At 39.0% G+C, this 19,779-nt stretch overlaps 1 protein-coding gene across 4 annotated transcripts in view; it reads right to left on the bottom strand.

The window, feature by feature from the left end:
- The window catches only part of raver2 (ribonucleoprotein, PTB-binding 2), a 122,145-nt gene that overhangs the window by 45,986 nt on the left and 56,380 nt on the right, over nt 1–19,779 (bottom strand). For 2 of the 4 annotated variants that reach the window (XM_021324317.2, XM_021324318.2), the window contains exons 3-5: nt 8,285–8,592; nt 6,796–6,834; nt 6,037–6,201 (exon numbers count right to left, since the gene is read on the bottom strand). In XM_021324317.2, coding sequence (XP_021179992.2) covers nt 6,037–6,201; nt 6,796–6,834; nt 8,285–8,592 — 512 coding nt within the window. The remainder of the gene's footprint in view (nt 1–6,036; nt 6,202–6,795; nt 6,835–8,284; nt 8,593–19,779) is intronic. The other 2 variants (XM_012878007.3, XM_012878006.3) reach the window with 1 other exon arrangement.

Here is a 19,779-nt window from a genome sequence, read left to right as displayed (position 1 = left end):
AACTCGCTCTGTATGATCATTATCACATTTTGTGCTTGCATATATGCCAACAATTCTTTTACCCCGACATTCGTGCCTACACCCCTTCACCATTTCAACTCGCATCTTCGTACCTCCATTAGGCTCAACAGCGTCAACCCGTCACCTCTGTCACTCCGTCGTCTTTAACAGGTCTGGCATTCTTCGCTCCATCCCTCCCCTACATCTCCGTCCTCCTGTCCGTTCTTCTAATATGGCTGACATTTCCTCCCTCCATCTCTCGTGTCTGAATAAACTAAAGTGCTTTCTGGAGGGCCTCTTTCGTAGGTGGCAGAATTACAGCACTCAGGACAAGGCCATGGGTTAAGTGCACTCTGAACAAAGAAAGGGTGTCAAGAAGGTACACGGCGGATGTAGAGTGTTTATATGCAAGATCGGAGCTGAGGGCAGGAAAATGTTTAATATGGGTGTAAAGCAGATGAAGATGCGATGAACCAAAACTGACAACGTGTCTGCCAAATAATACAGACTAATAAGTAGGGCTGGGTATCATCTAGGATGAGCCGATTCGATACGATTCTCGATACACAGCTCACGATACGATACGATTCTCGATACATAGCTCAGCTTGATTTGATTCCAATATCGATATTTATTACTTTGAATTAATGCTCAGTGATTCAATCACCAAAATCAGCCAAATATTATGTTTATGTTCTATTTATTGATCACAGACATATTAACAGGAAAATAAAGTGCATTTGCTTCAATGCATTTAACGTGTCACAGAAACCAAAAATGTGCCCAAACATCTGATTTTAGGGACAAAGGAGCTTCTAAAATCCTGTCGGCCGTTCCACAAATTCGTCTCACTTGCTCTCCTTCGCTGTGAACTGTAATGGTTGCGCTGTAATAACGCCCCCTAGAGGTTGGGAGGTATATCGATATTGAAAGCCAGAATATCGATATTAAATCGTTTTTAAAAATATCGATATTAATCTTTATATCGATTTTTATGCACAGCCCTACTAATAAGTGTGCTAACAACAGGATGTAAGATTCATGTGAAGGCTTACTTCCACCTTAAGCGCAAAAGAGTTAAAGTCAGTTCTCCAAATTTTAGATATTTAGTTATTTACAGCACCAACAAAGCTGGGATGTGGGAATTAAAGATATGTAAGCTTAAATGAAATGTGCACCAACTTTCTAAAGGGCAACCTACCGTATTTTTCAGACCATAACGCGCACCGGATTATAAGGCGCACTGTGAATTCACGTTTCTGTGTGTCTATGTCCACTCATAAGGCACACCGCATTATAAGGTGAATTACACATTCCTACCAAGTGTGTAATATCACTGCGCCCCTCCGGTAGGGTGACCAGACGTCCCCGATTTCTGGGGACAGTCCCCGTTTTGGATGAACTGTCCCCGGCAAAAGCCGTCCCCGGAAATGTCCTCGATTTCACTGTATCATGATGGAGTTTAGCGCAACAAGAGGTATTTACCCTGCCCTGCCACTGTCCTGACGTAGAACAGCTTTGCTGAACATAGGGCTGGATGATAATTCAATAACAATATATATTGATCGATAGACGTATATAAATGATAAAATGTTCAATAGAATAACAGTTTTCCTTCCTTATTGTCATGTAGGCTACAATTACAGTCATTACATCCTCCCAACCAATCACAAATGCAGAGGTCAAAGAGTTCAGAGAGCTCGAATTCTTTTTTCTTTTCTAAAAAGTTGCAGTTTTGGTAAAAAGTTGGTTGAATAAAGGGTTGAGTTTAAATTCAGAGTTACTTATTTCCCTTGGCCTGCACAAAGAAGCCATGCCGAAATAGAAAGCACCACCCAGCTTTCTACTGGAGTTTCTCAAAATATTGTACACAGTACCTCTCTTGGGTAGTTTATTAGCTACTTATTAACTTTAAATCACAGTTCGGCTTACAATGGTTATTTTGCTTTATGTTTAGCATAAACAATTTGAACATAAATATAAGTAAAACTGAAGGGAGCGCAAGACCCACCAGGGGTATTTGTATCACGTTCTGGTTGTATGTTTGTGGTTGTTGTCTTGCTGGAAGGATATAATAACCCCTACTCCAGTATCAAGAATTAGAGCCTCTAAAATGGTTTTAATCTGTATCTAGCTTCATTCATATTCCCATAAACTCTGGCCCGCTTCCCTGTCCCCATTCCTACCACATGCTGCTGCCATCATTGTATTAAACTGTGCAGCTAGTGTATTCATAGTGATTAGCAGTCTTGGCTTTATGCCACACCTCGCATTTTTGCACGTATTCCAAAAAAGAAAATTATTTTTGTCTCCTCCGACCACAGTGCTTTTCTTAACGTGTTTTAGCAATATACAAATAGGAGTTCTTGCTTACTTTTTGCCAACCAATGTTCTGCAGTGAAAGTAGAAGGATTTGGAGGTAAATCCTGGGCTCTGATAAAATCCTGATTTTCCAACAACAGCCCCCCAAAAAAACCCATGCACACATCAGCGACATCTGTGCTGTCAATTTTACTGTAATTACAAGTATAGGGAGAAAACCTTAGCTGCTACAGATGGTCTTGCATGTTTTTTTTTCACAGAGTCCTGAATGTCCCAACATGCCGTAAGTACGACACTGTATGTGCAAGCAGCTCACAGGCGCTACTGAATGGTGTTGAAACAGAACGAGAGGACACCGCTGTGCAGCTCTAAAAGTTTGAAACTAGTAGATGATTTTCATTTTTCATTTTGAGAAAAGGCTGTCAATTGGGGGTCTGAGAAGAAGTGAAAACTGGGCTTCAATACCTTTGACATGAGTATACCAAGTATGATTTGCTTTTGAATGTGGAGTTAATGCTAAGTATACTCCTACAGCTATGTACACATGAATAAGAGCTACCAACAGCTGGGGGGGAAAAAAACACATCTATAAGAAGGGAAATTGCAGGAGAAAAAAAATGGTCTTGATTTTTAAACCTTATTTTGCGGTTTATTTGCATGTTACTGATTGGCCTCCTAAGTCTCTCACAAACTTACATTGATATACTTTTTAAATTTTAATGTTATAATTAACCTTGCAAAGAGAAAAAAAAAAGGTTGCACCATGCAGTCCAATGAGAGCGCATGTGTGCATGTGTGGATTCTGCACTGTGTCCACTTGGCTCTTCATAGGCTTTTTGCGTCATGTATTAAAATGTATATGTGTTGAAATGCATTCACTCAGGGGCACATAATACACAATACAGAAAGGAAAAAAAGCTGAACTTTAGGTCAAACCCTGCTGGCTCTGCTACAACAAAACATGAGCCAAACACCCACAAAGCATCATGGGAGCACGTTGATGTGGGTGTATTGATTTATATGTGGGAGGGAGGGGAAGAAGGGTGGAGCTAAAACTGGAAATGCAGGAGATGGACAAAATCCATCGAGTGAACTTTAAACGGGCAGGAGGTGGAGGAGTGGATGCAATGAAAAAAAAAAAAAAAAAACAATGAAGCAAATATGAAAGAAAACAAAGACCAAAACCAGAGGAAAATCTGGGGAAGCTGAAGGGTGATGATGTTGCAGCCACACGTCACAAAGAAGACAGGTGCTTAGATGCTCAGAGCTAGGCCAAAAGGGAGGCTGAAACTTGCATTTGCAACACCCACCTGGTGGTGATCTATTGAAAAATGTGTGTGTGGAGATGAAGGGGATCCTTAGCGGTTCACTTTTTTAAATGCTGTGTTTCTGGGACAATAGCAATGAAAATATTTTTATTCCCCCAACTTCATCAAATCACAGGGGTCAAAAAAGAGCAGGTCCTGGGCGCTTACAGTGCCTTGGAAAAAAAAAAATCTATACCCCCTGAACCTTTTTCCAATTTTATAACATTCCAACAACTAACTTCAATCTATTTCATTTGGGATTTTATGTGATAGACCATGACAAACTGGTGCAAAATCATGAAACAGAAGAAAAAGGACAAGTTTTTTTTCAAAATCCAACACCTGATACCCTAAAGGAAATCCAGTACACCCAGCTGTACTCGGGAATAATGTGTGTAATTTAATCTCAGAAAAATAAACTCAGTGTGGCATGCTGTAACTTTCCTGGCAACAACAGCTGAAAGTCCATTCTATCCTTCACCACTTCACGAATCTAAACACTGAACTGGGAATATCATTTTCCAGTCTTGCCACAGATCCTTAAAGGGAATTAGGTCTGTACTTTGAGCGAGCCATAAACACATGAATAGCCCCATTTTATACCATTAACATTGTAGCTCTGGCTCACCATCCTGCTAGAAGACGAACCTCTCTAGTCTAGTCTTTTGGTGCCCTTGTAGGATTTTTTTCCAGGATTGTCCTATATTTAGCTCCATCCATTTTCACGTCAACTTCGATTTTCTCCTTACTGAATAAAAGCCTCCCAACAGCATAATGCTGCCACTACCATATTGCACTGAGGTATTCACGTAGATGTGCAGTCTTCGGGTCATATTCATGCTCAGCAGTCCAGTAAAAATGGTACTTTTTGGAACTATGTAACATTGGGGATTGTCATTCTTCAGGTCGTATACCATTTTTAATTTTACAACATTGTCTTTCGCACAAACTAGACCTTTTTAAACCATGTATATTCTTTACCTCAGTGGAGCGGGCTCTGAGAATGCCAAGAATGGCCTCAAGCTCTTCTTAACAATGAAACTTATACTTATATTGTCTTCTGAACATCTTCTAAAGCATGTCTATTTATATATTGCAGGCAGAGTTGTTTTCCACACCTAAAGGCTAACTCCTTTCCAAAGATCAGTTCTTGTTGGTATTTACTAGTGTTTTTGATATACTTCCCTATTTCTATCGCAGCCTTTAACTCACCCTCCCTTCATGTGTTGTTTTCTCCTGGCAATCTTCCAACACATGCATTTGTTTTGGTTGAGTTTATCTTACATTTCTTTCAACGTAGTCTGTTTTCTGCATCTGGTTCACTTGAAGTGGAAGGGGACCTGTGCTTTTAGGTGAACCATAGATTGTTTCTTTGAGCCACACCAGAGTTTGATTGCACATGCAAACTTCCCCAAATTAACCGGATCTTCAGAGGAAACAAGCTAGAGTTTTATTCTACAGGGCTGGTGTCAACGCACCCAAAGCTTTCCACAATTTTGCACATAAACCCAGGTCACATCTGACCTGAGCACCTCGTACATGTGAAGAATTTGAAAATTCTTGAAATACACTTTTTCACAATGGCTTCATTCTTGGTATGATTCCATAAAGGCCAGATTTGTGAGGTGCACAAATCATAGTAGTGGGAATGTCACCAGATATTCTCCACCTAAGCTGTTGATTTCTGCAGCACACACAGAGTTCCCATGGGCCTCTTGGCTGATTTTGATAAATGCTTTTGTTTTCTGATCTGCGGTTTTGTCAACACCCATGTCATGATGCATTAGTAATTCTGCTAATTTCTTTCCATTACCAAATATTACTTTGAACAGTGCTCTGATAGTACATTTCCACTGGAAGCACTGCCGTTCTAGCACCAACTCGTCTCAGAACGTCTGTTTTGTTGCAAGCGGATGTCCTTTTCCAACCATTTTGGGGACCAAGCATACCAACGCTATACATCTGAGGAAACGCATTCATATTTTATTCATCCATTAATTTATGACTTTATTTAGGGATAGCAACAGTAAAAGGCATTGAATACACATCCCAACCAAACTTCTCTGATTGTTACTTGTCGAAAATCTGCAATGTGCGTTGGTCTGTCATACAAAACCCCAATAAAATACAAAGTTTATTGTTATACTCTAACAAAATGTAAAAAAGTTTAGGGTTTATAAACACTTCTGCAAGGCACATTAAATTAAAATCCCTCAGACATGTTCAGTAAAAATAACCTCTAAGAAACATCTTTTTTTATGAGGTCATGCAACTTCCAAAATGAAGCTGACCCTGATTCAGTTGAAACTGACCTCTCTGACATTTTCAAGCTAAAAACACATCCCTTCTTTTAACAGGAAACTCCTGCTCACAGCAGTTGGTATGCAAAAGAGCGACTGAATCCTACCTGGCAGAAGACTGGTTTATACGTTTCGGAGAAGAGCTGGGCCAGTTCCTCAGAGTCGCAGAGGTCAAGAGGCAGCCGGTCCACACACAGACACTTTGAGTGCAGGTTCTCCTCCTGGCTCAGCTGGTTGACGTCCATCCACTGCACCATAAGAGACCGGTCCCCCTGAAACATTCAATACAGAAACACAAATTAAGATCATTCATGCACCCCAAATTCAGATTTTCAGTCAGTTGGGTCATAACTGCAAAGTGTAGATTCTGTATTAAATATGTCTAGTGTAAAAAGAGTTTTTTTTTCTATCATTGATATAAAAACTGTTCAGGCCTTGAGCTCCTTTTTTGTCCCTACAATCACAAATCCACACTCAAGCATCAAGTAAAAGGGGAAATGTGAGGAAATCTTGTTGGAAGATTGTTCCTTAATCTAAAAAAAGCCTTCAGTACAGGAAACTATAATTTACTAATGTCAAAGTGTTCATTTTTTGATTTCTTAGAAGGATCCTGTTTTCAGTTATATTTAAAAGATTGTGAACAATGTGCCATCATCATCAATAGTAAATCCTTTTTTTTTTTCACAAAATCAAAATGGGAATTCCTCAAGGAAGTGTGTTTGGTCCAATCCTTTTCAGTTTGCATATCATTAGCTTCCCTAAAATCTGTCCTGAAGTCAGTTTGCAAATGCACGCTGACGACAGCGTAGTTCATGTGTCTGGTAAAAGCTGTGCTGCAGTCAGTGAAAAATTGTAAAGAAGCTTACAAGAAAATGTCCGCTTGGCTTCATGACTCCAGTTTTACCCTAAATACAAAGAAAAGGTGTATTTGCTTTTCAATAAGGAAAAGAAAATCAGAGTACTTGAGAGTTCAGATTAACGAGAACTCTTTTGAACAAGTATCACAGGAAAATATATTTAGGAATAACTTTATAGACTCCCAGTTAATCTTTAAAAGACATGTTAAAAAAAATCTGCAAAACTGTAAGAGAAAAATTTAAGTGCTACAAAATAATGAGACAATGCTTGAACTTTTGTTATGCAGATGTCCTAAAAGTCAATGATTCTATCACACCTACTGTATGGACCTACTGTCCAGTCACAGACTAACAGATTTTATTAAATTAATACATCACCCTTTAAAGATATATACTGCAGGGTTATACCGTATTTTGCGGACTATAAGACGTAGTTTTTTTCATAGTTTGGCCGGGGGTGCGACTTCTACTCTGGAGCGACTTATGTGGGAAATTATTACAAATTTTTACCGGTATATCATTACACCTGTTATTTTCACATCAAACCGCAAGAGGGCGCTCTAGGCCTGTGTTGAATCAGACGTAAGCGACGTAGAAGCGGAAGTGCCGCATCTTCTACCTCCGGAGTTAACGGAGTTATTTGAAAGTGACACTGAGGATGAAGATTTCACTGGATTTTAGTTATTTGGAGTGACACGGGCGCTTTGATTAACTTCTTCGCATGTTATTTATGCTATAGTTATCTGAATAGCTTTTAATATGTTATGTTAACACACCAGGCACGTTCTCAGTTGTGTCAGGTAGCGTAAGCTAACCGTACAATTATTCATTCTGTTGTTGCCTCCGTTCTATTTTTATTTAAAATTGCCTTTCAAGATGACATGTCTGTTCTTGATGTTGTATATTATCAAATAAATTTCCCCCAAAAATGCGACTTGTACTCCGGAGCGACTTATAGTCGGGAAAATACGGTATATATTATATTTATTCCACCCCCTCGCCAGGCTAAGCGTCGTTTGTTTATTTAAAATGCCTCAATCATAGATCCCGACATCATAGATCCCGCTTGGGACAAAACCTCCCGCCTTAGCTGTTATTAGCTTGACACGCTCTACGCTCACGCTGCGCTCCTCCTTCGAGCTGTGTGACGCGACACTCCTCGCATACCCCACAACCCCCCCAATTCACACACCCCCAACCCCTCCAACTCCCCACGCGCACTTCCCGCAACCACCACAACACCTACTGCCAGGATTACCCCACTTTCTGGGGGCAACCCTCTACTGTAACAGCTTGTTAAGGTTATGAAGGTGCTTACAAGGCATTAATAGCTGGTTTATTAACATAATATCCATTATAGAAGGAATTTTATTTTAAAATGTGTTCCCATATGGTGCAGCAAACATGAGATTCACTCTTTATCAAGAAGTACATTGTGAGCTTTCCACATCTAAACAAGCAAATCGAACAGTTAACGATTTTGTTTGTCTGAACATACCAGAGGCCGACCCAGCAGCTCCGAGCGGGCCCGCGAAGCAGAGTCCTTCTTCATGTATTCGACGAACCCGTATCCCTTGGAGTGGCCCGTTAGCTCACTATAAACCAGGAAGGAGCGCTCGATGTTTCCGTACAAGCGCACCAACTCCTCGAACTGCTGCGCGGTGAAGGTGTGGGGCAGGTTGGTGAGGCAGAGCAGGGAGTCTGTGGGCTGCAGGGTGACGTTGATCAGACGACCTCGGACAGTGCTGTGGTGGAGGGAGCGGATGGCATCCTGAGCCTGGTCCCCGTTCAGCAAAGTCACAAAGGCTGGAGGAGGGACATTATGGAGACGCCGACGAAGGGGAGAAGACAAGACGAAGGATGGGAGCAAACACAAAGAAAGAGATGCACAGACGTGGGTGGGGACCAAGACCAACACAAACATACATTTAAAGCACACACGAACATGCAAAACATGCCCGAAAGCACACAGAAAACAAAAAAGGTAGATGACCAGCCAAATGTGGCATAAAGGAAAAAAAAATAAATGGGCAAAAACAACAGAAGGCACAGACACACAGTCATAAAAACAGACAGACACATACACAGAGAGAAAGACAACACATTAGCTAGAAAGCCAGTAGGGGGCCAGTATGTGGGGGAATCCACTGTGACACACACAAACAGTTTACTGTATCTAAAAACAACCGACCTAAATGGTCAACCATTGACAGTCATAAATACAGGAATACAGAGACTTTTTGCCATCGTCAACACCCAGCGGTTATTTATCCCCTAAATGCTCCTGCATGGTTGAGGTTAAACCATGTTCTTAACGGTATAGAACGCTGAAACTTGATTTAATTAAATTAGAACTTGAAATCAATCCCCATACACATATTTTCCAATACATTACCAGAACGGAGCTGCAGACAAGTGTAATCGCCATGTTGCTCTGCTACTGACTACTTATCTTTAGAGAAGGAAAGACACAGCTGCTCTCAGCACAAGCAGGGATTTTAAGACGTGAGCCTTATTTTTGATTATATATATATATATATATATATATATATATATATATATATAGAAACAGGCACTAAGCTAAGTGTTGCAATGATTTCCAAAGAGAGAAATAAATTTGAGTAAATAAATCTATTAAGAGGACTGCTAGTCAGTTCTTTTGCATCTGTCAGTCTTTTTAGGAGCTGCTTTTCTGAGGACTATTTTTAAATTTATGGAAAGTTTAAAACTCTTAAAACCTATTTACATCCGTGGACAGGAAGCACATCGTTACAACTAAATATTCATCCACTGACAGAGGTGTTCTTTTTTGCTTCTTTGTCACACTTAAATGCTATAGATCAAGCATTCTTCCACAATAATAGAAAAAGATAACAGAGGTAAATATAAAATGTAATGCGATATTTTCAAAATCTTAATACCTGTTTCAAGGGTTTGCCACCCTTGGTGAGAAGAACTGCTATTAAACAATTGTTGTGGAGGAATTCCGGTTCACTCTTCTTTGCACAATTATTTTTCATTCAGCAACACTAAAGGGGGGTTTCAACAGGCTGCACCGTAGCGTTTTGATCTAATTCAAGTCTGGACTTTGATTAGGTCACTCTATATTTTTTTTATTTTTTTTTATTGTTTCGTTTTTTTGAGCGCTCTTTCTAGGGAGCATTGGATCGTTGTCCTGCTGCATAACCCAGGTGGTCACAAACTGAGGCTGGACATCCTCCTTCAGGATTTCCTGGCAGAGAGAAGCAAGTCCTCCAGGTTTTGAAGCGAGAGGAACCCAAATGGAGTCTTCATTTTGGCTATCAGTACCACATCGGAAGTTTTGGACATAATAATATGCGGAGACCGAGAGAAAGGTATTGAAACCTTAGGGTCTGACTTAGGGTCAGTGGATTTAATGTCTAAACCTTATTTAATACTTGCGGTGTAGCCCCGCCCCTAAGTGCTAACCCTAACATTGGTGGGTGAGAAACCTAAACCTGACTTCCGGTGCTTGGACAGACTTTCGCAATTTTGAGTGCAACCTAATTGTTTTGTTTTTGATTTTATTCAAGTCATTAACAACATCAGTTACACTCGTACCAAAACAAAAATTTCGAAAGTGACTTGTGGTAATTTCATTGGACTTCTGGTGTGTACTTCCTGCATTGATTGTAAAAGTGACGGCGCCATGCGAGTGCATCAGGGTGCTCTTGCCTGACGCAGCGACCATCACCACGTTGGTTTCAAGTTATTTTACAAAAGCTATGTATTTATTTTACTCTGGATGTAATGGGATGCACACCTTCCAAAAAATTCAACAATTGTCTCATCCATCAACAGAAGATTTTCCCACCATAAAATATCATCCTTAGTCAACAATACACTGGTTTAACACCATACAAAAAATCTGAATCTGAAAATTACTGAAACGCTTAGGTGTCTGCAGTCTGCTTTGTCCGAGACGAGCCCTAAGTGCTGATAAGACACAGCTCGTGTTGTTTGCTAACCAGAAGAAAGTTCCACAAACTCTCCCATCCATAAAAACAATGGCATGTACACCGATAGAGTTTGTTGAGACTTACTAGTACCAGAGCAAAGGAATTGAAAATAAGCTTCCATTTAAGTCACATACTAAACATGTAAACAGGTCAAAGATCCAACTAGGGGATTTCTTCAGAAATAGACGTCAGAAATAGACGTGGCTTTTTTCAGTGCAAGAAAGCATCTTGCCTTAATGACCTTCCTGCCAAAGTTAGATTACTGTGATGCTGTTTATATGAATGGATGTGCCACTTCCCTGCATATGTTGGATACTGTCTGTCGTAGAGCATTAAGGTTCATAACGGGACGTAACTCTCTCATCACTGTACTTGATATCAGTCTGTAGATACATGCACTAGTGCGTTTTCATCTACAAAGCTGTCATTGGACTGTTCCCGTCTGATTTATCCTCCTACATGTCATTAAGACAGCGCAGCCTCAGACTTCACTCTTAGTAGTTTCTCTCCTTCAGCGCTCCAGTAGTCCAATCAGAATTTGGACAAAAGCATTTTTATTACCCTGCTCTGCAACTACCTCTCTTCATCAGGATTCAAAATGATACATGTTGATTCCTTTTTATTCCTATATAAGTTAGATGGGGTATGATGTGCAGCTTTTTGAGATCTTTGAGCTTAATTCATGTTGCCAGACACCATCATTTTACAGGTCAGGCTATCAATATTCACTATATTGCAAATTCACTTTGCAGTAATATTAGGAGCTATTTAGTGACGTTGTGTAAAAACACCTTTAAGCCTCTGGGATTTCTGGGTAAAAATATATCTTCACTGAGCATCTAAACTTATTGTTATTTCTTTTTTAAACTACTAACCAAATCTTAGGGTGATTGCTGTGAAACTGCTCAGAAACTCTAAGAAATCAAGAAAGGCAGCTTTGTTAGGTCTGAAATAGATTTGAATCAAACCGAACAAAGAAGTAAAATGTGATAAATTTCATACAACACCCTTTTTAGCCACCAATCCCTTAACCTAAATGTTGACCTTTTTTTAATAGAGTAACTGAATATAATGTTGAAATTGCTAAAACTCCTTTTGGAGTCTGAGATTTCAAAAAATAAAATTGTTGCCATGTTGGGTTGGTTTTTTGCAACTAAAAATACATGTGCCCTACAACATGAACTTTGACCCATCTAAAAAAAGGACACTGTGGCCCTGGAAAATTATGTTTTATTCATGTGTATGTCCTCGTATCAGAAAATAAACCACTGTTTATCTTTAAAAGCTTAAAACTCAGCTGTGTGACCCTGACCCCCAAAGTCATCCAGCTCCTCTTCTTAAAATAAAAGTTTTGAGTGCTCTACCAGTGGTCCCCCATCAGGTAAACGGGCTCCTGCTGGGGAAGGTGCTGTGCCAAATGTCATACCAAAAATATGAGGTTTTATGTTTATTTTAGAACTGCCATTATTCCTTTCTAGATTTTCAAACAGTCCAAGCTCTTATTGCACACCCTTTTTCTGCTTTCCCATAATCAAGCTACATGTGAGAACAAATCTAAAAAGCTTAAGAGTGTGTAGGATTAACCGAGTAGCTCATCTTCCATTACTGGTGAAAAAAATAGAGAAGCCATTTACTGCCAGGCTGATGGTAAACCTGAAGAGCTTTTAGACTCAAAAAGAGCTCCAATTGTGCTGCTGAAAGCAATCTGAACTTTTTTGATGCACAGATATGGGCTCATTTACCGGGGCCTGATAGCCTTAAACACAAGACGCTATAACAACTTATTTGCTGACCTTTTAATAGACACGTTTTTAGAATGATTGGGGTTTTTTTTTGCAGCAACATTCCTGAATGCAGAATGAGTCAATGTATTTTTTTTCCAAATATTGTATATGTTTTGTTAAATTAAACATTAAACACGGATGTGGACGTGAAAGTTGGACCGGTAGAGCAGATGTGAAAAGATGCAGTTTCAGGGATTAAAACTAGATGCATTGGTTTTTCTGTTCTTGCATCGATAAGATTTATTCAATTTAATAATGAGATACTTCATACAATAAAAAACTTGTCTTGTAACCGCATAAAATGTCTGAATCATGTTAACATTTGAATTTCACTGGGTTTCAACAGTCTGCTGGTGTTTATAATGACCCGTCTCATAGAATCTTCCTTTGTGGCATATTCGGCTTACAATTTGTGACATTCTGAAGTGTGAGAAGTGTGCTAATGTCCTGCACTTTTTTGGACAGCCCCCTTGCATGAGAGCGGTCAGAATGGGTGCGCCATGTCCCAAAATGGAGTAAATTGGGTCCCTACAAGGTTTAAGCAGTGTTCCACAGTACTCTAGTTTTAGAGCACCTGTCTTATGTTAAAGCGCATAAAATGTCTGAGTCATGTAAACATTTGAATTTCACTGGGTTTCTACAGTCTGCTGCTGTTCATAATGACCCCCTGTGACTGTGGCTACAAATGTAGCTCACCACCGTCAGTGAGTGAATGGGTGAATGACTGAATATAGTGTGAAGCGCTTTGGAGTCCTCTGGACTTGATGAAGCATTATACAAATACAGACCATTAACCATTTCATTTTGGTGGTTATTCCTCTTGTTGACATATACTCTGTTAGAAAACAGACAGGAGGAGCAATTACAGCAGTGGAGGATGGGTAAAGACTACAACGAAGGAAAGATAAGCGAAGGCAAAATGCCACCACCAGCGTACTTTAAAGTAGCAGATCTTGCCTCACTACATACTTGAGACAACAAAATGCAAAGGTCCGCCTTATCCTGCCTCAGGGTTCGGACCGGACTAGGCAGAGAACAACTTTTCTCCCATGGCAGTTCTGCTCATTTGAAAGCATTTACAGAACCCCATCAGCTTCTTCTTTCATGATATCCAGCCTTTTATAATGTTACTGGGGAGGGGGCTTTCCAAACCTCTTCATTACGCCCCCCCCCCATATTTCTGAGCTTAGGAACAAAACTCTGAGCACAGCTGAGCTACTTCACTATCATTATTATTAACTCTCATAAATGGTACTGATGTTAGTTTGCAGCAGTGATAAATGTTTTCCATATTCTAAAGCACTACCTGATATATATACACATAAACTCTTTTAAAGTCATTTTGAAGTTTTATTCTTCAAGAAATGGAAAATGAATTTTGCTGCCTACTGCTGAGTTACTGAATGAGTATTAATCACATCTGCATCTGACAGGTTGTGTAATTCTGCACTCTGCATCAGTGTTTTTGTACATTGGCAGTCAGGTTTTATAAAAGTTCACTGGAATTGGTAGACAAGCCCTGTTTGCGATTGGTTGTTTTAACAAGGTAATTAGACTTACTCAGCTGCATGGCATAATGTATTTGCTTTGTCTTGTTACATTGAATCTGAATAAATCACATCAAATCTCGCTTTGTTTACTCAATAATCAGTGACCAGGACTGAATTGTTATAGAGACGAATAACATTCTGCCATTCTTTTCAATCCATCTGTCTAAAAAAATCAATCAGATTTTTTGCCAGGTCATTGGCCACAACTGCACAATCCTAATGTATATCATATTACCTTCAGAAAACAATTGTATGTCATTATTATTACTCGATATTTAATTTAGAGGACAAGAAGTTTTAACGTTTCTTACGTTTAAAAAAACAAAAAAAACATGCTTTACTCTCTTAATTGCTACGTATCATTACAGTAAATCCAGCCTGAAACAGACTTAAACATTTTCCTGTTTCAAATGAAAAATAACAGAACAGCAAAGCTTATGAAAACTTCTTGTTTTATGACATCTGCAAGTTTTTTCTCACTACAAACACTTGTTTTATTTATGTTTTCTTTAAACTCACTCTAGAGTTAAAACTGTCGACAGATTTGCGTGTGGATAGCAGGGATGCAAAGATACATGAGGCACAAAGGAAACAATTAACCCAAATGGTGTCATGAGAAGAAGAGATTTAAGAAATATTTGAGGAAAGATAAAAATGCCTAACTGTTTTTCTACATTCAATTCAATTCAATTTTATTTATATAGCGCCAATTCATGAAACATGTCATCTCAAGGCACTTTCCAAGGTCAAATTCTATCATATTATATAGATTGGGTCAGATTATACAGATTGGTCTGCTATGCAGCAATCCCTCATACTGAGCAAGCATGAAGCGACAGCATTGAGTTTCAAAATTCTCTGTCTCTGTTCAGTGTAGAATTATCCAGTTCAGGTTTGATCAGGCCAAGTTAACTAACCAAAAGTATTCACTTAACAGTTAATTACAACAGTTAACTACAACAATTTGAACTGAACATTAACATTCAAAGGCAGCCCTAAACAAACAGGTTTTTAACCTTGATTTCAAAACAACTCAGGGTTTCAGCACTTTTACAGTCCTCTGGGAGTGTGTTCCAGATAAGTGGAGGATAAGACCTGAGTGGTCTGGAGGGTTGATACACTGATAACAAGTCAGTGATGTATTTAGGTGCTAAGCCATTCAGTGATTTATAGACTAACCAAAATATTAGAGCCAGTGGAAGGACCTTAGAACTGGGGTGATGTGCTCTACTTAGAGAGGACACGGGCATCAGCGTTCTGGATCAGCTGCAGCTGTCTGATCCACTTTTTAGGCAGACCTGTGAAAACACTGTTGTAGTGATCAATTCTACTAAAGATAAACACACGGATTAGTTTTTCCAGATACTGCTGAGACATCAGTCCTTTAATCCTGGAAATGTTCTTCAGGTGATAGAAAGGTGACCTTGTAATCATGTTTAGATGCCTTTGAAGGTTTAGGTCAGAGTTCATCACCACACCGAGATTTTGGGCCTGATCGGCGGTTACTAGCTGAAGCAGCTGAAGCTGTGTGCTAACTTTTGATCACTCTTTATTGGTCCAAAAATTATTACTTCAGTTTTAGTTTTATTTAATTGAAGAAAATGTTGACACATCCATGAATTGATTTCTTCTAAGCATCTATGCAGCGCTTAAATGGGTTAATAGTCACCTGGTGACATGGTGATGTAGAGCTGTGTGTCGTCTGCATAGTTACGGTAACTGATGTTTATGATTTGAGATAGAGGGAGCATGTAGATAGTGAACAGGAGGGGACCCAAGATGGACCTTTGGGGAACCTGGCATGTGATTTTTGTGATCTCCAATATAATGTTACCTACTGAAACAAAAGTTGAGACACAGCGGGAGCGTAAACTGGCATCTGGCATGCCAGTTTCATTAAATGTCCTTCAGAAAACACCAAATGTCAGTCTGGTTTTATTGACTAGATATCTTTTGCAGTTATGAAAATAATGTATGATGTGGTTTTGACATAATTTATGTGGATGTGTCAAAACAATAAACATTCCTGCGAACAAATCTTTTCCTTAGTTGTGTTTTCTTTCACAGTGTGACTGAGTGTTGTGAAAGCAGCAGCCTCCTATCAATATTATAGTAAGTCGTTGAGGGCAGGTGATTGGCTAACTTGGTTAGCATTAGCCTAGCCACAGCATCCATTTGAATGCAGAGCTCTGCTGCTTCTTCTTTGGTTGGAAACTACAGATACTTATCGCCACCTGTTGTACACATGTGTGGCCTAATAATATCAGCAAAACTATGATTTTCATACATTAAAATTTTAAGTAAATTTTACTTCAAAATTTACTGTATGGCTGTTTTGGTAAAAAAAGCATTGTTGTTAAAGACAGAGTGCAGCCTTTTGTTTAGTCATGTGTCAATTCAACGTATTTGAATTAGTTCAGTCTTTCTTTTAAAAAAAAAAGTAGATTTTAATTATTTTTTACCTGTGAAAATGTATTAAAAAAGTGGCTTATGACACTTTTATACTAGCATATGCCAGTAGAAACATATCTATATTCAACAAAAATTGTATCCAGGTAATCATTTGCAATTCCAATATTGCAAACATTAATACTGCAATGAAAATTGCAATTTGTTGCATTGGATGGCTCTAATTCCTAACCAGGTGATCTTTTTTTTCTGGTTGGGAATCAGCCCCTCTCTAAATTTTCCTTGTTTTTAAACACTACCTGAAACCATGCTAAGATGCATTTAAATTCCTTCGAGACAAAGGAAGCTCCCCTGAAAACTGTCTTGCCCAAAGTGCTTTAGTTCAGGCCAAGTCTGAGGTGGAAAATAGCCCCACTCTTAAGGCAGCTGAAGCAATTTGAGCTTCAATCAATGTAAAAACAGACATGCAAATTTGTATACTTGAACACCTGGTGTGGCAATGTGCTTTCCAGACTTAGATCCACAAAACAGGTTATTTTCATCTTTTAATCCTCAGTCTGCAAAATACTTGCAGTTTTAAGGTTTTGAAGTTCTTACCAAAACATCTCTTTAGTCTTTTAAAATAATGTTACCCTTATCATTACATTAAAATATGTGGCTCTCATCATTTAGTATTTACCTACATATGAAAAAGTATATGCAAAAATTTATTTAAAAAAAAGGTTACTCTGGCCTGATAAGGATAAAGAAACTCCACTCTCACTTTTTATGGAGCTCAGGGTAGCTCAGTTTAATTTGGCTGTCAGTGACCTGTTACCTGAGAGAATCCCATGTTTTTGAAAGGAAAAGCTTTAAAAATAGCCAAGGTCTAAATGATTAGAATTTGACATTTCCCAAGAACTTACCGTAGTTTTAAAAGTAGAATTCAATGCATTAAAGAAAAAAAAAGTAAAAACATTTTTCAGATCTAAGCGATTACTAAGCTGAATTCTCACAGAGCGGTTAATGAGCTTCTCTGATGAGTAAGAGCAGGCAGCAAAACTGAAGTATTCTATTGTCTCCATGTAAAATATAAACGTTCCTTTCTTCTCGGACGCACGAGATCAAAGAAAAATGTCTACAATAACAAAACATGCAGAGCAGAGAGCGGAAGTGGACTTTCCTCTGATCCACAATATTCTTACTCACCTGCACATGATCACGGCTTTCATCTCACATCAAAGCTACGAAGAGAATCTGAATATCAGCCAGAGAGAGACGGAGAGGATCCCTCAGACAGAATCCACATTGTTTAGGTAGGAAAAAAAAAACCCCAATGCTATACGGGAAGAGACAATTTTTCTTTTACTGTGCAAAGGATATGAGAAGTTCAACCAGGCTGTAATATCATGCATTGAAAGAAGAAGGTCAAAATAGGCAATTTAGAGATCTGAGTCATGCTACCCTAAGTTAACATTTGTAGTTGTATCATAAGATTGAAGACAAAAATCAGTTGTGTCTTCACTCATCAGGTAGCTGTAGGTTTGCCCAAAATCCCTTAAAATATGGAATTGTCCCATATTCTAAATCACCACCATCATGGTACGCCCTTTGCTCTGCCTTTTAACCAGTCAGTGCCCAAGGGTCAGCCATAGTTCCAAAGAGACGGTCTTCGTTCAGCTGCCTGTAGTTTCTAATCAATCTCAACAAATCCACTCATTGTGAGCTAAGGTCTGCCTCTCCTACAGCCAATCAAAAAGATTGTCTTTTAGTGTTGCGAAGATATGTCTAACAGCACTGTGGGATGCTAGCAGTGTCCAAATTCAACCTGGGACGGGTCCCTCGGTGGCGGCTGTGAAACTGGACGGCCCAGCCTTCATCAGCTGTTCCCACTCTTACCTCGGTGTAACTTCAGTCAACTAGCAACAGTGACAGCATAAAGCACATAAGTTGTAAAGCAGTTAAAAATGGAGGCTGAACTTTTGCTGTGTTTTATTTCTTCATTTAATTCTTGGGGAACTCCAGAAGTTGTACGTTTGTCACAGGCATTTTGAAAAGATAAGCGAGTTATTAATTTCTAAATATACCGCTTGGATTGATAACTGAACTTAAATATCCTATTTAAATGATCCCGTTATGAGGCTTAACTTTAATCTTAACCAAACCGATTTGCTCATTTCGAACAAAACATTGAAATGAACCAAGCATGAACCATTAGATATCATCTGACTGAATTATATCTGTGTTTAACTTCCACTCAGAGGTAACGGACAGCGTGAGTTTGAAAATGATGTGCCGGGAGTCAAGCATCCACTCTGGGTGTAGCAAGCCTAGATCACCCAGTCAGCCGATAGTTGGCAAGGCAGCTTACAGTTAGCTCTGCAGGAACGTAAATCCCCGAAAAATTTGCGCAATTGCAAAAATGCGCCTATGTCTACATAAACCGAGCAGATATTTGAGGTTTGCACAGCTACCTCGTCAGTTAAAAAAAAATAAAAATATCATAAAAGTTGATTTTTTTCACACAAAGTTTAAGATATCAAACTTTAATAAGTTTTTGCCACTCTCTTCAGCCATCGCTGCTTTCGCTTTAGAAATCCACTTCGACAGGCAATAAATCCTTGGATAGGTTGGGTCACGAAGGGAACACCAGACCTATCCTTCAAGTCTGGGGGGGAAAGAACGCATTTGGAGGAACCTTCAACTTCGGCCAGACTTTACTGCCTTGGTGTGACGCAATTGGCCAACAAATGCAACCTTCAAAGAATGCAACCGCTGGATTTTGACAGCTGTTAAGAAAGGTATAAAAATGAATTTGTAGTAAAAGAATGAAGATAGGTGCCCTAAGAGAGCAGGAGATTAAAAGAAAAATGTTGGACTGTGTAAGGAGGAATGCAAATATTCGTTTTGTGAGAAACGATAAGAAAGAGCGAGGGAAATCAAATTTTCCTCAACATGTTTTTTGTTTAATTAAATATACGATGCACCAATAAAAAATGTAGTTGGAAATTATTTTTTTCCCAAACAATACACTTCTTTATTATGTAACAGGAAATGGGGAAGACCTTGCAGTAATAGAAAAAAAAATAAAAATAAAAATAAATAAAAAGTAGGATTATTGTAATAAATATAAGATTCAGCAACTGTTCGGCAATTAAATACACATCTGATACTGTCCAGCCAAGAAAATATGTAGGCCCATGTCAACAGTATTACAGAAAATGCCTGACATGATATGAATTTAGTCATAATTTGTATTCTATGGTAAGAGGGAAAGAGACTATTAAGAAA

Source organism: Fundulus heteroclitus, chromosome 9 (genome assembly GCF_011125445.2).
Source record: "Fundulus heteroclitus isolate FHET01 chromosome 9, MU-UCD_Fhet_4.1, whole genome shotgun sequence".
NCBI classification, from domain to species: Eukaryota; Metazoa; Chordata; class Actinopteri; order Cyprinodontiformes; family Fundulidae; genus Fundulus; species Fundulus heteroclitus.
This window is presented reverse-complemented; position numbering and strand designations above follow the sequence as displayed.